Below are 23,787 nucleotides of genomic sequence, written 5' to 3' on the forward strand. Positions count from 1 at the left end.
TTTTAACCACTGAGCCATCTCTCCAGCAACAACTTAATTTTCTATGTCCAACGACTTAGCTCTTTATCTGTTAGGAGTGTTCGGAGGTTCAAATGGAATGACTATGTGTGGCAGCCATACGGGAACAGCTCCAGTGGAGGAAGTTTATAGTGCATTCCAAAGTCCAACAGAAACTCCTTCTGAATTTTACAGTTCTCTTACTTATACAGCTTAGGTATGTAACTCTCATTGCGACTGAGATCAAAACCAAGGTCATTCCTTTTTTTTTTTTTTTTTTTAAGTCCCCTTTCTAAGTTTTTTTGCAGCTCTTAACTTCATACAAAGGGTACTCTTCCTACACAAAGAAGTAGCCCCAGTTGTCTTTTGATGGTCAATGAGCAGTGTTCTCATATAAAGGAAGCAAGAGTGTATGTTTCCTTAAAAGACACTCAAGGGCCAGGCAGTGCTGGTGTACACCTCTAGTCCCAGCATTCGGGAGGCAGATCTCGGAGTTCAAGGCCAGCCTAGGCTACAGAGCTAGTTCCAGGATAGCTTGGGCTACATAGAGAAACTCTTTCTCAAAAACCAACCAACCAACTAACCAACAACACCAACCCACTCAAAGACTTAAAATGGATTGCCAGTCGTATTAACATCGACTAACCACTGGGAGGAGCTGGACTAGTCTGAATTAATCTTCCAGTATCTAAGGCTACAGCTGTCTGAGTTGCAGAGAACTACCACAATGTGTTTAGGATAGTCATGCTCACAGGAAAGGCGTTAAGGGCATTAATTACTATCATTTTTGCCTACCAACATAAACATTTAAAATTAAAGATCACAGACTACTAACAAATATTTTTAAATTTTTTTATTTCAGAATTGCTGTTATGTACAGACTTCATAAAAAAACACAAACACATATACTGGATATTTTCCATGACGTAAGAGCTGGAAATAAAGTCTAAGGGCAATTGGAACTGAAAGTGTCCCACAGAAGTTTGAGAACGGCTCCTTCTTAAATGTCCTTGATCACCTCCTCCAGTTCTTCCTTTGTGAACATGTGGAAATTCTGACCAGGCTGCACCGTGGCTAGCTGCAGAGAAACAGAAAGGGGTTAATAAGCTTGGCTGGGCTCCTTGCCGATGGCCCTAGCTCGGTCAAAAGTGTTAGTGAGGCAGCTGTTTGTTAGGAACTAAGGGATCTGCTGTCCTGGGATATCCTTTACAGCCAGCAGGTCCCTAAAATAACTCTTGACTCAAAAATAAAAATTCTTATTGACCAACTTTTCTATTTTAAGGTTAATCCACCATGTAACAATCAAACTGACATCATTGCTACTTCTTAAAAGTTACTTCAGTAAGCTTACAAAGCAGCAGCAATGTACATACACACATACATACATACATACACACATACATACACACACATACAAAACTTTGTTGTTTTTAAAAGATTTCTGTATTTCATGTACATGAGTGCTCTGTCTGCATGCATGCATGTCAGAAGAGGGCATCAGATCCCATTATAGGTGGTGAGCTTACATGTGGGTGCTGGGAATTGAACTCAGGACCTCTGGAAGAACAGCTAATGCCCTTAACCTCTGAGCCATCTCTCTAGCCCCTAGGAGTATGTTTAAAGTAGGGCCCAGCCCTCAGGATGGCTCAGGAAGTGAAGGCACCTGTCACCCAAGCCTGACTGCCAGACTCTGGACCTCAGATCCTGCTATGGAAGGGCAGAACTGACTCAAGAGTTTTTCTCTGCCCTTCACAAGCATGCCGTGGTATGTCTGCCTGCCTAGATACATACCATACATAGAAAATAAATGTATATATAATACACAAGCACGTGCGCACGCACGCACGCGCACACACACACACACACACACTTGAACATAAAAATTGAACTTAGGATCCAACATGTACTTGGCAAGTACCCTACCACTGAGCTATTATTTCCAGCTTCAAAGAAACACATTTAAAGCATATTTATAAACTCCCCAAATGAACTTGTGTGACAATGAGTTACTTGCCCATCCTGTGTCGTTATTTCCTTACTTGTGAAATAGGAACACTAAATATCCAGAGTAGCAGTGAGGATTAAACAGTGCTTAGGATATTAATAAGGAACAAATAATTGTTAGCTATCATTGTTAGGTATTTTCTCTATAGCTATCTTTGTGGCAACCTAACAACCAAAACCCAGTTATTTTGGTTAAGGGGAGAATGAAGAGAATCCAGTAGCAGTACAGTGGGGAAGCATTCTGAGTATCAGCAATAACCAGCAGCAAGTTCAAGCATTCCTCTGTGTGTGTGTGTGTGTGTGTGTGTGAGAGAGAGAGAGTGAGAGAGAGAGAGAGAGAGACAGACAGACAGACACACACACACACACACTCACTCAACTGACACCATTATCCCTACACAGCATGGACTCCCGTGTTTGGGAACAACCCTGACAAAGAGGCGTTACTTCACATTTGCCTCAAAGGGTTCTGGTGCTTGTTTAATTAAAAAAGATTTATTTTTTAAAATGTATGCTAATGTGTGTGGGCCCGCATGATTATATGTGCACCACATGTGTAGGAGCCTGGAGGCCAGAAGTCAGAGTCAGACCGCCTGAAAGTGCAGTTATAGGCAGCTGGAAGCCATCATATGGTTTCTGGGAACCCAGTCCAGGTTCTCTGCAAGACCAGTAAGATGTTCTCAACTGCTTAGCCATCTTTCCAGGCATGTGTGCTTGTTTTAAAATCTTTTTGTCATTTTTAATTTTAAAATTAGACACAAGTGTATTCTGTATGTGTGGACATGTGTGTTCATGTATTTAGGTGCATGTGCAGAGGGCGGCAGTGCAGCCTTGGCTGGTGTTCCTTCGGTGCTGTCTATCGTGTTTTTGCTCAGACATGGGATCTACTGGCTGGGAATGCACCAAGTAGGCTAGAATGTCTGTCTGTCTGTCCTCTGGGAACAGATTTGAGTCTGTCCTCAAATCTACTTCCTAAACATTGGGATTACAAGCACACACCATCATGCCTGGCAATTTTACATGGATTCTGAAGATCAAACTCAAATCTTTGTAAGCATTTTACTAGCTAGCTCCCAACCCCAGTCTACAGCATTTAAAAATAGGATTGCTTTGAAAGTTTGCAGACAAAATTAGCACAATCTAGTCTACAATTATTATTCTTTTTAAGTAAGTAAAATTTGGGGGTGGGAGAGGGTGAAGACATCTAATAAACTGATCTGGAAAAGATGAAAAGAAATGCTTTTCTCACAAAGCCTGTCTAGTAGAGTCTCCTAAAAGATATATCTAATCACACAAAACGCTAGAAGAATTTCAAAAATAATTTACAAGCCTGTATTAGGCAAAATACTCTAGTGATAGAGTACTATCACTATAGCCTATGAATTCCATTATACAGGTGCTATAAATATAAATAGCATTGCCACTTCTCTTAAGATGGAGCATTGCTTAAACAATGTCAGTGAGGACAGAGATGCAGTATCAATAAATGGAATCAAGACTACAGGATTGTTTTGTGAGGTCACTCATGCTCCCAAAAGATTACTGGAACTAAAAACAGAAACTTGGCAAACTGAACAAGAAGACCCTCCAGAAGCAGGGGGCTTCTGAAGCCTGTGCTGCCTTCAGGAAGTTACTCATCACTACTCAAGTAAAAATACCCCATATCATTCGCACAATGATATGCATTTACATAACGAATAAGATTCTTTCCTAGTTACTTCCCTTTACTTTTATAAAACCTCCAGGAAGCAGGTACACAGATGCTTTCTTTTGCTCATCAATAATTCATGTGTATACTAGTTATGGGTGCTAGAAAATAGGACTCCAGATAAAGTCCTGCTCTTCACTTACTAAGTATGCCAGAGGCTTTCAATGTCACCTACTGTTAGAACAGGAGTGCTGAGTGTTCAGAAAGGAGAGCTCCAAGAGTCCTGGGAGGAGTCCCGGAAGGAAGGATTTATGAGTTGTGTATTAACTGGAGAGACTATGACAAGGTAACTCCATTAAGGATAGGTGAAGTGAAGAGGAATACTGGCTCACATCTCAAGCAGTTATATTATAGCAGTCTAAAGTACAGAACCCAAGCTGTGGTGGAAACCATCTATAAACTCAATCACTCAGCTCCTGAGTCAGCAAGACAGTAACTTTGACTAGCCTAGGCGACACAGAATTCCAGGACAGCCTGGCCCAACTAACAAGACCCTATCAAAAACAAAACAGCCAGGCATGGTGGCACATGCCTTTAATCCTAGAACTTGGGAGGCAGAAGCAAGAGGATCTCTGAGTTCGAAGCCAGCCTGGTCTACAGCATGAGATCCAGAACAGCCAGGGCTACACAGAGAAAGAAACCTGGTCTGGAAAAAACAACAACAACAACAACAAACAAAACAAAACACTCAGGACTTAAAATAGACCTGGGAACACCCGTCATGAAGCAGGGGATGTACTACACACTGCGGAAGGGAAGAACCACCCACACAGATATTACAAGGCACCAGAGACTAGATTTGCTTACGAGGTCAAAGTCTTGGAGGTTCTAGTGTGAATGACAAGTACATAGGCTGGTGTTACCAACCAGGATTAGAAATATTAGAGAGCTGGAGAGATGGCTCAATAGTTAAGAGCACTGACTGCGCATCTAGAGGTCCTGAGTTCAATTCCCAGCAACCACATGGTGGCTCACAACCTTCTGTAATGGGATGCCATCTTCTGGAGTGTATGAAGACAGCTACAGTGTACTCAAATATAATAAATAAATCTTATAAATAAATAGATAAATAAAAATAAAGTAAATAAATAATTAGGGGGCTGGCGAGATGGCTCAGTGGTTAAGAACACTGACTGCTCTTCTGAAGGTCCTGAGTTCAAATCCCAGCAACCACATGATGGCTCACAGCTATCCATAATGAGATCTGATGCCCTCTTCTTAAGTGTCTGAAGACAGCTACGGTGTACTTACATATAATAAATAAAAAACTAACAAACAAACAAAAACAACAAAAAACATGTTTAAAAAAATTAGGAGAGGCTGGAGAGATGGCCCTGCTCTTCCAGAGGTTCTGAGTTCAAGTCCCAGCAACCACATGGTGGCTCACAACCACATCTGTAATGGGATCCAAACACTTCTTCTGGCATGAAGAGGGACAATGTACTCATATAAATAAATCAGAGAGAGAGAGAGAGAGAGAGAGAGAGAGAAATTAAGACAAGAAAATTGTTTGTTTGGAAAGATAATGGTTTTAATTTAGGATTGTCGAGCAGGAGTGACAATGTTAGATGGCCAAATGATAATTCTAGAGTTGGTCAGAAAACCATTGACAAGCTGGATTTACCACAGCCAAGAGCAGTCTGGAGAATGGTAATAACTAAGAAATAAATAAAGAGAAAAAAGATACTCAATATAGCTTCTGTTTGGAAAAAAAAGACTTAGCAATAAATGTTAAAAAGCAGGCTACAAGGAATACCCCACAGCTATAAAAAGCTAAGGCAACTGATATGACCAAGTAAACTTCAAAATTATGCCCATCAAGGTGCAAAGCAGCACACATTAAACAACCCAGCTTGTATAAAATTCTAGAATGTTCCAAGAGTAGAGGTCAGTGTTGGGACAATGAGTACAGCAGGGCTGGAGGAGCTTTGGAGAGGGGGACAAAATGCTTCTCTCTTAACTACAGTGGCAGTTACAGTTGTCAAAGCTCCATGAACTAACTGCAGAGATGAAAGGGTTGTACATCAAGATGAGATCTATAAAAAGACAGGACATACATTAAACGGAAGACTTTCTGTTGTTTTTGGAAACAGGGTCTTATTATAGTCCTCACCAACCTGGAACATGCTACGCAGACTGGACTGGACTGGACTGGACTGGACTGTTGGATCACTGTGTCTCTGCCTCAGGTGCTGTGATTACAGGGTACCAGGCTGAGGTTGTAGCTGTGTCCGACCACGTTCTTTTTAGCTCTCTCACAGCTGACATTACAGGGCCATCAGAATCAGAGATTTGAAGCTCTAAGTCTCAGGCCTCTTTTCCAAAGACACTCAGGGCTCAGAAGCCTGCAGTAAGAGCGTAGCTGCAGTGGAAGAGGAAGGAGTCTGACTGTCTGACCGGGAGTTACTGTGTTCACTGAGCCCAGACCAGGCAGACTGACACTCTTTTCAAAGCACTACACTGAAAGAACAAAGAGCTATCCCCATAGCCTCAAGGCTTTCGCTGTGAAACCAAGAGCTAACATCTGAATTCTGCTGAGGTGCCAAGATGCTCATCCAGGACCAAGAACATCAGAAAGGCACTGATCGCTCTCCTAAGGGTCAAGATCATCGTGAGTTATTGAATCTCACATCTCAGAGACTAGCAAAAGGAAGGATTTTAAAATGTAAATTTTAAAACCACCAAGGATCCCCATAGCAGTGAAGAGACAACTAATACAACCAGGTGACCTTAAAACTATGCTGAGTCAAGACACAAGGACACACTATACAACCTCCGTTATATGGATTCTAGAATGCAATTTCCATACATTTTCCACCTAGGAACCATGTTAAATTAAAGCTCCTTTCTACTTCTGCTCAGAGATAAAGTGGTCCCTCATCTTCCTTGGACTCCATTTCTAGTACCCACCTTTCCCCTTTTATGGCAGTCTATGACACCAACAAGATCCCAAGACTCCCATGCCTGTCTTTAACTGATCAATTGCTCATATGGGATTAATTCTACCACTCAGCCCAACAAACATCCTGGTTGGTGCTGATTTGGTTTAGTTATTAACTTGTGACTACAGCATCAGTTATAATAGTCAGTGCCTTTTAAACTTTTTTAAAAATCAGAAATACACATATATATTATGTCTCTCGGGGTAATTGCTATTCTAGCTTGAGCTAGTATTTAAGTGTAGTCCAGCAATCATTTCCCTCATTCTTTTTTTTTTTTAAGATTTACTTATTCATTCATTCATTCATTCATTTATTTATATGTATGTGAGTACACTATTGCTCTCTTCAGACACCAGAAGAGGGCATCAGCTCCCATTTCAGATGGTTGTGAGCCACATAGTGGTTGCTGGGAATTGAACTCAGGACCTCTGGAGGAGCAAGCAGTCAGTGCTCTTACTCGCTGAGCCATCTCTCCAGCCCCCCATTTCCCTCATTCTTATCTCCCTTTTCCTACCTGAAATGCCCTGTACCTCAATGTTCCCCACTCTCCTTCATAGTTACACTCACCCACTCAGCAAATGACCCCAAAATTTCTAGGCAAATACAGGACATTTCTTCCGCTTTATTTCAAAACCTACATGTGTACTGGCCATTGCTTCCTTTCCTATCTGTTAACACTGTAATAACAACATTCAGAAACCGACCCATGCCTTCCCAATTTTTTTTAATTAGGTATTTTCTTCACTTATATTTCCAATGCTATCCCAAAAGTCCCCAATACCCCGCCCCCAACCCACCCATTCCCACTTCTTGGCCCTGGCGTTCCCCTGTACTGAGGCATATAAAGTTTGCAAGACCAAGGGGCCTCTCTTTCCAATGATGGCCGACTAGGCCATCTTCTGCTACATATGCAGCTAGAGACACGAGCTCCAGGGGGTACTGGTTAGTGAATATTGTTCCACCTATAGGGTTGCAGACCCCTTTAGCTACTTGGGTACTTTCTTTAGTTCCTCCATTGGGGGCCCTGTGAGCCTTCCTAATTTTTATTATTTGCCACATCCCCTATTCCACAACCAAAGAGAGAAAAGAAAAAAATCCTGTTTGATTTTACTAGGCTGGGGTGAGAACCCAGGGCCTTGTGCACTTTACTGTAAAGCCACACCCAGTCCTGTGACCTTTGGCAATGCTATTGGTCTCTTTTCCTGGGGTAGCACTTTGGCTCCCTCTTCCAGACATCAGCTCTTCAGGATGCTTCCTCACATCCTTCTCTAGGCCCATGTTCACATGGAAAGCTGTTCTTACTGATGAGTCCAGAAGTTCTACCCACACCCTTATTACCTATGTGTAGCATAGCACAGCTCTTAGCTAGGGACTGGATTTCTTATACTCTTTCCCTGTACCTGTCATACTACCTAAAACAAAGCTAGCTACATATATTAGTGTCTCAAGAACAATAAATTTTGTTGTTGTTGTTGTTTTTGAGACAGGGTTTCTCTTTGTAGCCCTGGCTGACCTGGAACTCACTCTGTAGACCAGGCTGGCCTCGAACTCAGAAATTCGCCTGCCTCTGCCTCTCAAGTGCTGGGATTAAAGGTGTGCGCCACCACTGCCCGGCTTTTGTCAGTGTTTCTGCTGACATTAATCAGTCCTAAGAAAGAAGCAGACCCAGTCCTTTCCTTCATTCTTAAATCCACTGTACTTGGCTCCCATCATCACCACTTCATTAGCACTGATTAGGATGCAAATGCTATCAATGATGAAAACACAGATCAGGCCAACTGTTTTTGGACACAGTCGTCTCAGCAAGGGTGCGAGGCGGGCGGGTGGGAGCAGTACCTCGATGTTGGTCGCATTCAGCTTCTCCTCCATGACTTGCTTGAGGATGATGAGCGAGGACTTGATGGCCTCCTTCAGAGTCATAGACTTCAGAGAGAGAGGAGCTGTTAGTTGAACGTGATTCCTTCCTTTAACCCTCCCCGTATCTCTCTGCAGAAACAACTTAGCTGATATTAATAAACCTTACACCTTTATTTGTATAATGTAGTACATTATATAATAATGCAAATATTCAAGGATATATACTTAGAAGAAAAATGTCTCACTAACGCTCATCTAGTAAATCATCTTTGAGAAAGAGGAAAGGGCTGTGCATCCCTAGTATATGTTTATCTCAATTCCACGATTTAGAGGATGATATAACCTGGTGAACAGCCTAGTAATACCCAAGTGACCTAAAGAGGGCAATCCAATGATTCAGAAAATTCACTTTTCATTTTATTTCCTGTCTTAGGGTTCCTATTGCGGTGATAAACACCATGACCAACAGTAACTTTGGAAGAAAGGATTTATTTCATCTTAGAACTCTCAGGCCACACTCCGTCACTGAGGGAAGTAGAGGAAGGAAAGGTAGCAGAGGCTATGGAGGAATGCTGCTTCCTGGCTTGCTCAGTTTGCTATCTTATACATCCCAGAACCACCTGCACAGAGGTGGCACCACCTGTAGTGAGCTAGACCCTCCCGTACTAATCACTAATCAAGAAAACATCCTACAGATTTGCCCGAAAGCTAATTTGATGAGGTATTCTCTCATTTCAAATTCCTCTTCCTATATAGCTCTCACTTGTGTACACACACGCACACACAGCACCAACTAACATTTAATTTTATCTACATATGAGAGCTACATTACAAGCAAACTGCATTTTATTGTGTTTTGTTCTGCTGCACTTAGCAAATACTGCAGGTCAGTGGCAACCTTATATTGAACAAGCTTACTGGTAACATTTTCTAAAAGCATAGGATTATTTTGTGTCTCTGTTATTTCTGATTAATTCTCACAACAGTGTGATCTGTTTGGTAGCCATTTTTTCCTCTCTTTAGTGTCTGTATTTTCAGGTATGTGCAGATGTGGGGTGTGCGTGTGTGTGTGTTGGGGGGTGGGGGGTTTGCACATGCACCCAAGTGGAAGTCAGAGGACAACTTGGATGTTACTCCTCAGATACCTTTTTGAAATCAATCTCTCTCTGGTCTGGAATTCACCAAGCAGGCTAGGCTGCCGACCAAGTCAGCTCCAGTGATCCACCTGTCTCTGCCTCCCCAGCACTGGGATTAAAAGCTTGTACTACAAACGCCTGGCTGCCCCCTCCATTTTCCAAGAATTTTTTTTAACGATGTCCATCTTTGTGTGGGTATACACAGGAGTGCAGGTGCCTTCAGAGACCAAAAAAGGGTATCAGATTTCCTAGAGCTGCAGTTACAGGTGACATGGGTTCTGCGAACCAAACTCCAGTCCTCTGTAAGAGCAGTTTGTTCTTACCCACTGAGGCATATTTACAGCTCCCGTGGCTTTATTAATGTGGTTTCTGGGGATCATGCTTATAAGAGAAGCACTATACTAAGACAGATCCTGGAAACCTAGCAAGTCACTTGTGGTGCTAATGCCGTAATTGCTGGAGTCCCACAAGCCACAGTACAGGAATCAACCTTGACAAATGTAGCACATGTCCTCACTGCTGTACTGCCCATCTTTTGGAGGGATTTTTCTACATCCCCAAGACAATAATACTGAACGAGGTCAATCTAAGGGTGTTATTACAGTAAAAGGAAGAGTCCCATGCTTCCCGCTTTAAACCAAAACCTGAAAATGAGAAAGCTTAGTACAGTTTATCAAGATTTGAGTTAGGCTGAAAGCTAGGCCTCTTGTGCCAAATAGTTAAGCAAGCTGTGAAAAGGGAAAGAAAAGGCCCCTTTTTGAAAAGCAATTTTAACAGTGTACAGCCTCATGTATTTGTGCAAGTGATCTTCCAGGGAGCTATAGTCCCAGTCCTCCTTTTCCTGTTTATATTAACATAAGTTTAGCTGATAAAGCATAGAAAAGCCTGAGCATCAATCACAATTTGGAATGAAAATTCTGTGCATAGACACTATCACACACTATCATATACTACACCTAATTTTTCATGAAAACAACAGTTTGTTGATGCCACAGACGCTCCTGTGTCCCTTTAAGAAGCTGTCACAGCTACCCAACCTTTAAAAGCCGTCAACACAAAGGTAAGAAGCACCACAGCAGAAGAGTTACAATTTGCTTATCATTGTAGTGGGAAAAAATTGCAATTAAATTATGAAAAGCTTTCAGACATAATGCTACTTACTACACACTGTGGTGATTTAAATGAGCAATGTTCCCACAGGTTCTGATATCTGAGTACTTGGTGCTCAGTTGGTGGTCTATTTGGGGAGGCTTAGGAGAGGTAGCCTTGCTGAAGCAAATATTCCCTGGGGGCAGGCTTTGAGAGCTTAAAGCATCACCCTACTTCCAGTTTGCTTTCTCTTCTTTGTGCTTGCATTGAAGATGTGAGCTCTCCTGCTCCTGGAGCCTTGCATGCCACTTGCTGCCATGTATTCCCACAATGATGGACTCTTAACCCTCTGGAGTCACAAGCCCAAGTAAATCCTTCCTTCTATAAACTGCCTTGGTCATGATGTTCTATCATGGTGACAGAAAAGTAACTAAAAGTTACAGTATAATGAAAACCTAATTTTTGTATAGACTTATTTATATGCCAAACCCAAAATACCTCTTAAATATGCCTATGTTAGGTGCTAATGTGAGCAGACATTCCCTATGTGACCCACCTGGGCGTGGCAGCCTTCAACCATAGAAATGAACTACAAAAACCCAAATCTTCCTATTCTAGAAAGGAAGTACCAACTACTCACTTGCCTCAATATCCACACTAGGCATTATTAACTGCTAAGTGAAGCTGTCAGGATAGAGGACAAACATTGTGCTATAGTCATAGCATGGCATATTATTCAGCAAAAAAAATAAAAGCTAACCTAACAGCACAAAAAGAAAGCTAGGTTTGGTGGCATTTGCCTTTAATCCCAGAGTTAGGAAAGCAGAAGTAAGAGGATCCCAATGAGTTTGAGACCAGCCAGGTCTACTTAGCAAGTACCAGTACATCTAGAACCACAAAGAGAGACCCTGTCTCAGGAACTAAAACAGATCAGCGGTAAAGCACATTAGTGTGGAAAGCCTTGGCTTCAATTCCAGCATAAACTCACAACAACCAAAGTGACAAAGCTGTATTAATTTCACTTATGAAAAGGTCAAGAACAGACAAATCTATACTGGTAAATAGTTGCAAATGAGGAGAAAGATGAATAAGCACTTTGGCAGATAAATTGTGTTCTGCGTCTTGTTTTAGGTTGTGATTCCAGGTCTATAGTTTTACTCACACAGATGCTAAACACTGACTTTAGAGATAACAAGAACAGTGAGAATGATTGATTACCTTATGGTAAACTTCTTGCAAGGAGCTCTGGGCACCCTCAGAAGCAGAGCCAATTGCTCGAGCATCACACTGTACAAAGGTCCCAGATGGGTCCATGTGAAACCTGAAAAGACATCAGTGTTTAAGAGGTGTTAAGCCACAAATACCTCACTAGAAGAAGTATAAGCATGTTACCCTGGAGCCAGGACATGCCACTGCAATACCGAGGCACAGCCCCTAAAGACTTTTTATTTTGAAAAAACAGTTCTTTTAAAGGGTCCTGACTAATGATATACACATCTGTGTACATATGGAAATGTTACAATAAAACCTATTTTATGTGCTAAACAAAAAATTCAAATTTAACATTAAAATTTAAACATTAAACTAATTTTTTGAAAAAGAAAACATTAATAAAATCATGAACTTCCTCAGGATCTTGGGTGAGAGAATGACAGAGGGTATACATCACCATGGCACCTATGTCCACCTAAGACATCAACAGGAGAATGACCATGTATACCTATGTCAATCTTATCTGTGCTACACCAGTGTGAGAGTGAGCACCACATGGTAACAGCAATGAGGTAATGTCTACGTCTTTAGAGAATTAGCGCTGGCTAAGACAGAGGCTTCTTCATGGACCCCCAACGCTGGTATAAACAGCACAGAAACACTGGCTCAGAAGTCCTACTTTTCATCAATTTTTGCTTCTTTCCTTTTATTTTTTTATCTCATTTATTCATTCACTGGTTGGTTGCTTTTTTGAACAAAGTTTCTCCGTGTAGCCCTGGCTGGAATCGAACTCACGTAGATCCACCTGCCCTGCCATCCCAAAGCTGGGGTGGGAAATGGTACTTACAGTTGGGGTCCTTTCTCATCAACTCCTCCAAACAACAATGCTACTCCAAAGGGGCGAGACTGGAACCAAAAAGAATTAATTTAGAAGAGGCTACAAATAATGAGAGTCCTCAGATATGTGTGCAGAGGACAAATGTTCTCAGTCCTACAGAACAGCAAGCAGGCTCAACAAAAGCATCAGAACTAACTCACCATAGCACCTGGATCTGCATCTTCTTCTCCAAACTGCAGAGCCAGATTGGACACAGCCTGGGTCACACTCTCGACTGTCATTGTCTCATTATAGGTGAACCAGTGGTTCTATAAAAAGGATACAGAATGATACTGCTTCTTGGTAAAAAGGAAACTCACACCAACCATCACCTCAGGCTCACATGCCTCTTCTGTTTGGGACAGGGTCTCTCTGAATATCAGACCCAGAACTTACAATCCTCCCACCTCAGCCTCCCAAGAGCTAAGACAGACCACCTGCCCAGATCAACATGTTTTTGTTTTTTGAGACAGGGTTTCTCTGTGTAGCCCTGGCTGTCCTGGAGCTCACTTTGTAGACCAGGCTGGCCTCGAACTTAAAAATCCACCTGCCTCTGCCTCTGCCTTCCCTGTGCTAGGATTAAAGGCGTGCGCCACCACTGCCCAGCTTAACATGCTTTTCTTTTTTTTTTTTTTTTAAAGATTTATTTATTTATTATATGTAAGTTCACTGTAGCTATCTTCAGACACTCCAGAAGAGGGCGCCAGATCTCGTTACGGATGGTTGTGAGCCACCATGTGGTTGCTGGGATTAGAACTCTGGACCTTCGGAAGAGCAGTCGGGTGCTCTTATCCACTGAGCCACCTCACCAGCCCAACATGCTTTTCTTGATTAACACTAGCCACTGAGTGCTTGGGATTATATCAGAAGAGGAACAGCTCTGACTGCCAGATACTATGGCACATGCCCATGATCCCCACCCTCAGGAGGATGGTGACTTTAAAGCCAATCTGAGCTGGTCACAGAAAGACCATGTCTTAAGAGGGAGCAGGGGAAAATGAAGAGGAGGAGGACAGAGGGAGAGGGTACACACTGATAAGCTCTGGAAATAAGGATGACTTAGAGGCCGCTACCCATGCAAAACAGTGACACCTAAAAACAAGGCAGCAAGTTTAGTTCTTTCACAAAGTCAGTGTAAATATCCAAGTGTCAATTTTCTTTAGACACTCACCTTACCCTGTCAAGAGTTTATGTTCAATTATTACTAAGTATAAAGGACAAACTTGGAAATATGTGCAAAAACTACCTTGTGATTGGTTGTTTCCCTTATTAGCCTACTACAGTCAAAGCACAGATAGCCAAGGATTTGCATATGGGTTTTTGTTGTTTTATTAAAAAAACCAAAACAACCCAGCATTCCTAACCTGAACTTGTCACCTGGTACAAATCATTGCTTACCAGATGAGAACAATTTTATAAGCCTGGCAGAAAAGGCAGCTGCCAGGATATCCTCTTTCTATGACCACATCCCTCTATGATGGTCCCACAGATAGTTAATCAGAGGATACAGTGTATGCTTTATGCAAGGTAAGCCTAGAAGAAGTAAGAGACTGTAGGCCCTATTAACCAGAGCTTGCTTTCTGTTGCAATGGCTGGAGAGCTAAATCCTAAGTCCCGAGGTGTTTTAGCAGGGTAATGGACCCAAAACTCTCAAGAGCCACGTCTAATACGGGCACAGACATTGCAATGTAGCCTTGGTAGCTCTGTCATCACTAAACAAGGACTGCATGCATCACAATGAAAAGCAGAGAAGATGTTGATTTTACCTGTGTCTCCACTCTGGCTTTATCAATTAAAGTTTTAGCATCAGCAATTAGCCCACTCATGGCACAACCTGCAATATAAAAGCAACAGTGGCCAATCAGCCAAACCCTCTAGAGTTTTTCATGCCCATCCACGAAGTAAACACTCTCCTTTCTCTACTCCTGGTCTTCTCTGCTGTGGACACAGATGCTCACCGATGGATTCATCACGATGATAGTAAACCCTCTAAAACTGTGAGCAAGCCACAAGAAAAGTTCCTTCTCTTAAGATGTCAGATAGCTGGTCACAGTGTAGTAAAAGTAACTAGAACTCATGACCACTGGACCCAGACAAAACTCTTTCCTTCATCACATCCTCACTGAGTACACACTGTGCACCGCCATAAATAAGACCATCAGTTCCCGGAAGACACGGACCATGCCTCCCTCTATATATCCACGGAGTCTAACAAAATCTTTCTCTGTTGAATGAAGTGACACTAACCTACCTCCAAAAGACAGTCGACCTGAGATACGGCAGACAACATTCCAACTGTAAGATCTGTTTCTCCAGCTATGAAAGGGAATACTAAGCTCCCAGTTACCAAAGCATTTAGCTCTTATGGCCTTTGAGCAATTAATTACTTTGCAAATGTTGTAGCAATGGGTTGAGTAAGTAAGATAAGCAAATCTGGATAGCCATTTACAACATAAAGCTGTAACTGTAAAAGTATGCATCTTTTAATGTTACATTGTCAAGAGCCAAACAAGAAAATTATACTAAAGACAAGAGAAAAGGCAGAGAGGGCAGGAGGAGATCAGTCAAGTCTCTCACACAGAACAGGCTGGTCTAACATGACTCCTTTAACACTCTGAACCTTATACACTCTGAAATCTTTGAGAATTACTTGTTTCTCAGTGGACATTACATTTTTCAACACTATTTCCGCTCCAACTAGCTTACTACTAGGGTAACATGCATGAATTAAAACACAGCCATCACAGGAACTAGCCAAAGATCCAACCTTTATGTATTTAAATATAATATTTGCCAAAGATCGGGTTATGTTTCAGTGGTAGAGTGCTTGCCCAGCTTGTGAGAGTATCCTGAGTCCAATCCCAAGCACTACAAAAGGTAAAACAGACAGAAAGACGGAAAGACTTTCTGGGAGTAGGTTAAGCCTCTGTTGGGTCCTGAGGCTGCCTTCCACTGCCTAAATTTACGTCCTGGCCTCCTGCCTTCAACAGAAGAGCAAATCAAAAGATAACCCATGTACTGTGTGACCTCCCTTGGATCACAGAAGACTAACTAACCCACACCAGACCCTATAGTAGCTTCCACTCATCACTTACCTATATGAGCATCAATCTCTACAATTTTCTCAATGCTGCTAGGCTCCATTAGTGGAGAGGTAATTCTCTTCTCCACAGCTAGACATACGCCCTCTGAGGTCTGGATGCCAATGGCTGTAGAACCAAGCTAAAATGAAACAAAACAAAAACCATGCTGTGGTTATCACATACAGCTTAAAGAAATCCTTGCACACCTTCATAAGCAGAAACTCAGTTATCCATACCTAGGATGCAGGAAGAACAGAAAGCACCTAACTGTCCCCTTGAATAGCAAAAGCATTTACAGAATCCTGTACATGTGCTTACCTCGAATGAGCAAGGATTGGTCCCCAGTCAAAAATGGGGCAATCCAGGCCGGGCGTGGTGGCGCACGCCTTTAATCCCAGCACTTGGGAGGCAGAGGCAGGCGGATTTCTGAGTTCGAGGCCAGCCTGGTCTACAAAGTGAGTGCCAGGACAGCCAGGGCTACACAGAGAAACCCTGTCTCAAAAAACCAAAAAAAAAAAAACAAAAAAAAAAAAAAAAAGGGGCAATCCAATAAGGCCAGAACACATCTGAAAAATTATCTATGTTAACACTAGCACTGGGAGGAAGAATTCTAAAGTTCTAATCATAGGTTTTTGTTTGTTTTCCTCTGGAACTGGTGGCTTTTACCTCTGCCAGCTATACGAGTCTATCCAATAGTTAGTTATGCTCCCCAAACCCACGTCACCCAGGGACAGAACAGACGACCACCCTCAGTAACCACAGAGAAATACTAACAACGCAAAGTCACTAGCAGTCCAGTGTAGTAAAGTCACCGTTTCGCCTGTGTCACCCATAACCTCAGCACTATGAACTCAACTATCTGCAGAATGAAGACAGTCCTGACAGCTCCATAGAGAAAATGGTGTCTACCACATAATAAACAAGTGTTCCTGTTCCATGCCCCCACCGCCCAATCTATTCCTTGTGAAATGGTCTCATAGAATTCTAGCCAGGCTGAAATTTTCTGTGTAGACTAGGTTTGTTTCTGCCTCCTAAGGCATGAGCCACATTTAGCATCTTTGTCTCATCTTTAGTCTTTTGCTCTGAATGTATCTTTTATTGATACACTGAGGGGAAAACTGTGATTTTTACTGTATTTCTCTTAAGAACTGATGCTCTCTGTATTGCCTTTAATTAAAAACCAAATGAGCTTCTCATGATCTAATGCTATCTTTCACCTCCAACTTTATTACTCACTACTAACTGACTAACTAACCCCTTAGGTACAACTCAACACAACTGTTCAAAGTATTACATTACTAGCAGCAACACTACCACCTTTCCTGGAGCTGTCTCCTGTGGAATGTACTCTCCTTCTGCCTCTCCAAATGTATCCACTTGTCATAAAGTGTCCTAAGACCATGCTTTATTCTCTGGATTCCCACTACATCTACTTATTTCTATACAACAATGACCCGCCAACTGTGAACACTGATTAAACCTGATATTGTTAAAAAAAAAAAAACCCACAGAATTCCATAAATCTTTTTAAAAGTTTTAATTCACTTTTATTTATGTGTTACTTAGTGTGTACATTCCCTTGTGTGAAATTCCTGCAGAGGCCAGAAGATGTCAGATCCTGAGGCCTAGAGAACTCTAGAAGAGTTCTCCAGCCCCTCCAGGAATCCACACAAAAAGCATGTTTTAGACTGAATGTGCTCAAAATAGTTCTGATTTTTTAAAAATTTATTTTATGTATATGAACACTCTTATCTGCATGCACACCTGCATGTCAGAAGAGGGCATCGGAACCCATAACAGATGGTTGTGAGCCACCATGTGCTTGCTGGGTATTAAACTCAGAACCTCTGGAAGAGCAGTCACTGCTCTTAACTGCTGAGCCATCTCTCCAGCCCCAGTCAAAATACATGACATGAAGCACCTTAAAGGAGGAAGTCCTGGTGGCAGGAAAGGGCAGCTGCTGGTCACACTGCGCACACCATCAGGAAGGACAGACAGTGAGTGCTAGTGCACAGCAAGCTTTCTCTTTTTATCAAGCACAAGAGCAAAGCCCAGCTACTGTGTCCCTCAGTGAGGGCAGGCCTCCCCACCACAGTTAACTGGAGGCTTTCCTCCTCAGTAATTCTAGACCTGTTAACAAGTACATCATGTCTCATGCATATATATTACTCTCAAATGCTCACAGAATGGCTCAACCATGAATGAACAGTTCTACCAACACAACTACTGATAAATTTGACAGAAATTGCTATGTGTAAGCTATTTGAGAGGTTGCAGTGACTATTTCCAATCCTCTAGGCATCTGTGGGTGGCCAGAGAACAGATATGCAGAAATTTATTCCATTATGAAAAGTGTGTAGATGATGCCTATCAGATGATGCCCCAGTTCTCAATAGAAGGTGATAAAGGAACTGAGAGGGGGGCTGGAGAGATAGCTCAGCGGTCAGAGAACCTGCTGTTCTTGCAGAGGACCTGGGCTCAGTTGGCAGCATCCAAACGCTGGGTGGAACAGAACCATACATAATCAGCACTCCAAGGGTCCCAGTGTCCTCTTCTTGCCTTTGAAGGCACACTACACATGTAAATATAGGTGAGGAAAAACACCCATACTCATAAAAAATAAAAATTAATCTTAAAAAAAAAAAGAAGCTTTAAGTGCTGCCTCAGAGAAGTTGAAATTAGATGGTGTAGCCTACAGGACTCTGTTTTTATTACATAATTTATAGAGACATCTTAATCTTTGATTCTAAAACTACATATGTGAATGTCCTAAAAATTAAAAAAGAAAGAAAGAAAGAGAGAAAGGGAGGGAGGGAGGAAGGAAGGAGTAATTACAACTGTTATAAAAACAGTAGTTGGTTAAAGGAATGTGAGACTATTTTCTAAAAGAATGGCTAAAACACTCCTTTTAGCACTATGTAAGGCTGTTATGAAATTTCCAAAAATATACTACTGGCTACTATACCTTGATAGCCTCAATGGCATATTCCACTTGAAATAATCTTCCTTCAGGAGAAAAAGTATTCACACCCCTGTAATTAAAAAAGAATAAAAACTATATTAGAAACTGTCAGAAGTATCCAGCAAACCTTTCAGTCTTTTGGTGTACCAACTGTTTTCAAGGTCCACAAATCTGTCCAATTCCCACACCTGACCAAAGTTTTACCAAACTGAACAAATGAAAGCAGGTGACTTGAATCAATCGGGATGAATTCTGAGCCAACCAACCAATTCCTTTGATAAATGTGTGCCCCAAAGCTATCAGGTAATTTCCAAGAAAATGGACTTTTTTCACCCTTCCCATTATGTGCATTTGATGTTGCTATTTTTTGTAGTAGTTAATGTACGTTTTTCTACCTATTCGTATGAGATAGTATCACTGCAAACTGAGATCCATAGGTGCTAAAGTCTATACAGCTATGCCAGACTACTATACTAACTACATTAATGCACCCCTCCTTTACACTAGGGTTGCTGATCCCTGCAGAGAAGAGACACAAGCATACTGTTAGCTATAGAAGCTTTCAGCACACAATTACAATTTTAAAAGTTTGTGAGTAAATTAATACAAATAACTGTAATTCTTAGTTCATGAATTCTAAACTTCACAACAGTATACATATACTACTGTTTCCAAATTATGTTTTCTTGTTTTGTTTTTTGAGTTTTTTCAAGACAGGGTTTCTCTGTATAGCCCTGGCTGTCCTGGAACTCACTCTGTAGACCAGGCTGGACTCGAACTCAGAAATCCGCCTGCCTCTGCCTCCCAAGTGCTGGGATTAAAGGTGTGTGCCACCATGCCCAGCTTCCAAAATCTGTTTAACCAAAACTTTCTTCAAAAGAATTGTGTGTGTGTGTGTGTGTGTGTGTGAGAGAGAGAGAGAGAGAGAGAGAGAATCAAATAAACTGCTCAAAGTTACTCCTCAGCATAAAAGCAGAATCAGTTCAAGAAATCCTACTTAGACCAAGGTTTCAACTATTCTACTTCACTGAGAATTATTCTCCCCACCCAGCTCCTCACTCTCTCCTCAGCCAACAGATCGCTAACACCATAGAAGGAAGTTGGAGGTTCTAAAGCACAGCTGAAAGCTCACTGAGAGAAAAACTGTGTCAGAAAAATCTGAGATGGAGCTGGGGACCAGTTCAGTTGTAGAGCTCTGCTCTTGCCCACTACGTATAAGCCCCAGGTTACACACACACACACACACACACACACACACACACACACGCACGCACGCACGCACGCACGCCCGACACTGAGAACCAGACTCACCACTAGCTTTCAGGAAAAATAAGAAATGGCCCTGCCTTTGTGCTAATCTAAGTAAACTGCAGAGACATGAAAGAACCCTATAAATGTATGTGACTAAATGTTGCCGTACCCTGCCTTGGAAGCATCATCCGAGTAAGCTCTGCCTTCATCCTCCCAAATTTCCTGCTTACTTGGGTTGCTGCATATAAATTAAAACCAATCATTCCAAATTTCTACTTCCAGTTTGACTTTTACTCAGTTAATCTAAATTTGAAACAAGTCCCCTTGAATAGCCCAATTACAACCAACATCCAACATTTTCCAATCTGAAATAGAACCCTTTAAGTCTAATCATTCCGTAAAATCAACTCATCCATACCATTCCCATCATTTTAAAACAGCCCCAGCTTCTCAGCTCCTCCACCATAGAATGTTCTGGATGGTGACTCACTCTCCCTGCCTTCCCCTTTGTCCTGCCATATGCTAAGTCATACTAACTCATATCAGCTCCTCCTCCATGGTAACATCACTTCCATCCCTATGTCCTTGTTACCCTTTACCTAACTATTGTAAAAGCCTCCTGACTGGTGCCAACTCGTTCTTCCAATCAATTAATCTTTATAAAAAACAACTGTCATGAGGCAACTCCTTAAAGAAAATATGAGAGACTGACACAGCTCATGAGTGTAACTCCAGAACTCACAACACTCAGGCAGAAAAGATCGTCCCAAACTCCAGGCCTCGTATCTCTAGGTCACCCTGGGCTATAGATGAAACCTTGTCTTTTAAAACAAAAACCAAAAAAGATCAAAAAAAAAAAAAAAGAGAGAGAGAGAGAGCGAGCGAGCGAGCTGGAGAGCTGGGTCAGCAGTTAGGAGCTCTAGGGGCTCTTCCAGAGGAAGCTGCTGCTCTGACTCCCAGCACTGACATCTTGGCTAAAACCCACCTGTCACTCCAGCTCTAGGAGATCCAACACCCTCTGGCCTCAAAGGACACCAGGCATATACATGGTACATGGTCACCCCCAACTGATAGCACACAGTGCCTACAGAGTAAGGTCCAAATTCTAAGTCTATTGAACTGTCAGTATCTGGCACCATCCTGGTTTTTCCATAGCACCTACTTGTCCCATAACATGCATCAAATGTGTTATGCCTTTTCCCCACTGGTCCCCCTTTGTTCATCCTTTATTATCTGTTCGTTCTCATGGTCTTGGTTTACTAGAAATTCTACTCTCCCTGGACCTATTTGAATTATCAGCTTCTTTGTGAAGCTTTCCCCAACCTCCAACAATGAATGCAGCCTCTCATCAGAATGTCCAGTGCTGCCTTAGATTCCTCTAGTAACATCAATACATTTCTGTCTCATATTACAGTTACTGTTGCAAACAGGAGGGCAGAGATATTGATTCTGCTCACTGCTGTAAAACCAGCTCCCTACACAGCGCTCCTTGAACACAACCAACGCTCAAGAACATTAGCTAAATAGAGGCCTGGGCTTTATTTAGTCTTAGCAAATACAAAAGAAAAAAATCCACAAAGCAACTAGTTCATATAAATAAATGGGCAAAGCTCAATAAAGCCTTTCAGATGAGGATCACAGTTTTGTTTTCTTAACATTTTATCACCTAAAGATGACTCTCTTCAATACTCTGGAAGCCAAGTGTTAACCACCATTTTACTTGACAACAGGAAATAGTTTTAAAACGTCACCGATATTTTCTGAGTCAGCAAAAGGATGGAGATTATATATATATGTGTGTGTGTGTGTGTGTGTGTGTGTGCCATTCCAGGTGCCACAATTTTGACAGGCTCAATACATACTTGCCAAGAAAAGTAATTTCTCAGGTGGTAACCTGGAACTAAGAAAATGTCTGCTTTCCCTAACTTTTAAAGGAACCCAGTGGTTTGCAAAACTGCTCAAAACAGAAACTGAAAGTTACAGTATATACAACATTTATGACAGTATTAGTTAGCATTTTCGAGACTTGAAAGTTTTTAGGTTGTCTGCTCTTTTAATAAACACAGCCACACAGCTTTGACTTTACAAAACATTTAGCTTTCAACACAACACTAAAATTAACTTGCTTTCAAACCCCCTCACACACACACACTTTGGTCAAATGGAATCAGCGTATTAAAACTCTTCTGAGAACCACTGTACATTCTAGTTCCCACAAAACCAGATTGTAGGCAATATATCCGAGCATAGCTGATAACTGCCTTCGCTCTTCAAAAAAGATTAAAATGTACAGCACAGCACGGTTTCCTACAAACTCATCCAATAGTCTCTGGTAGCTTCTATTCAAGGAAACTCCTTTCACTTTTCTTTTTCTTAAGCAGTCATACTTAGGTTGAAAAGACCGACGCAAGGCTGGTGTCCCCCTAATCTACTCCAGGTTAAAGGTCCCGACCCCTCTCCGCCGCCTGCCCCAAGCAGCCCCAGCCTCTCGCTTCCGCGGGGAGTCAGGATTAGCGGTGACTCAGCGGGACAAGTGCAACGGGTCCGCTGCAGTGTAGCTTGGGGAATCTCGCCAGGCGCCTCGGGAACCAGATTCCCCGGGTCCCGCCAGACTTAGGTTCTCCGGGCGCCCCATGACACTGCAGAACCCAGGCCGCGGCGCGGGCCCCAGGCCCGCCCACCCAAATCTCGACCCTGTTGCTTCCCGCCGTACGAACCTGTCGTACTCGGATCGAGTGAGGAACATGGCGAGGACAGAAGGAGGCGGCAGTGGCTACGCGGGGTTCCCAAAGGCCACACGATTGAAAGCAGCACCCTAATCAACCACACCGCCACAGCACCAAGGACCCTGCAGCCCTCTGCGCGTGCGCACGCGACCTTTTCAGCCCGCCCTCCCGTGCTTCCCTTTTATTGGCTGATTGATATTCTCGCCGCAATGATTGGGCTAACAAGCTTCCTCACCGGACCTGGCTTAACAGGGAGGGCGGGACTAGAGCGCACTTCCGCTTTCCGTCACCCTTGGTTGCTACGGGCGCCGGGACTCGAGGCAACCGGTGAGAGTGAGCCTCGTCGTCGAGGAGTGAGCACGCCGCGCTTTGGACGGCTGAAGACTTGGCCTGATAGCTGGGGTGTGGAATCGTGACGTAAGTCTCGCCAGCTCGCATAATTGCAGCCGGGGGACACTGGTCTTAAGAGAGACTTCGCGCTCGCCTGCCCAACTCTTCGCTGTCTTCCCGGCTCGGTGGCAGCCGGAACCAGCTTTGCTGAGGACTTTTTGACTTGGGTAGAGAGATGTGTGCGCCTCTACCAGCGTGCCCGGCAGTTCTGCCAGCCGGGCTTGTTGAAGAAAAAGTTTTAAAAGCTGATAGGTTCTAATCAGCAAGAACGTGTTTCAGTTTCTTGCATAGGTACGATTATTTTATCAAGTCTTTCCTGGATTCGTACACTTCACCACCACCACCCTAACTATCCAAGTTTCAGACCCAGACCCGGAGTTCAGTATCTGAGCTTCAGATTAGTCACTGCTTTTAAGGACCTTCATTTGTGTGTGTGCTTCTTGTTTTCTCTTCCTAAAGGTAGAAGAGCAACTTGAGAGCTTTTTAAAAGAAACATTGTAAATGAATCATTTATCAAAGAAAGTTAGGTGGTTAAGAAGTCCTGACTCTCTAG

At 42.6% G+C, this 23,787-nt stretch overlaps 1 protein-coding gene across 1 annotated transcript; it reads right to left on the bottom strand.

Annotated features, from left to right (window-relative positions):
* Positions 1-835: 835 nt before the first annotated feature.
* Psma5 (proteasome 20S subunit alpha 5) lies at positions 836-23,000 on the bottom strand. Its single transcript, XM_021157860.2, has 9 exons — positions 22,836-23,000; positions 18,871-18,937; positions 15,918-16,044; positions 14,589-14,656; positions 12,984-13,091; positions 12,793-12,851; positions 11,952-12,054; positions 8,488-8,574; positions 836-1,075 (listed from the first exon to the last, which is right to left on the bottom strand). Exons 1-9 carry the CDS (start codon positions 22,862-22,864, stop codon positions 998-1,000), a joined length of 726 nt encoding a protein of 241 aa, XP_021013519.1. The 5' UTR covers positions 22,865-23,000; the 3' UTR covers positions 836-997.
* Between the last annotated feature and the right edge of the window lie 787 nt (positions 23,001-23,787).

Source organism: Mus caroli, unplaced genomic scaffold, assembly GCF_978045245.1.
Source record: "Mus caroli unplaced genomic scaffold, Mus_caroli_1 scaffold_3, whole genome shotgun sequence".
NCBI lineage: Eukaryota > Metazoa > Chordata > Mammalia > Rodentia > Muridae > Mus > Mus caroli.

What these genes read in the sequence shown, in the direction of transcription:
- Psma5 (XM_021157860.2), bottom strand. Translation starts at nt 22,864, where the DNA reads ATGTTCCTCACTCGATCCGAGTACGACAG. An exon ending in AGAGATTGATGCTCATATAG is followed by an intron (nt 14,657 to 15,917) that starts GTAAGTGATGAG and finishes TTTATATTGCAG; the next exon opens with GTTGTGCCATGAGTGGGCTA. An exon ending in AAGCCAGAGTGGAGACACAG is followed by an intron (nt 13,092 to 14,588) that starts GTAAAATCAACA and finishes TCCTTTTTATAG; the next exon opens with AACCACTGGTTCACCTATAA.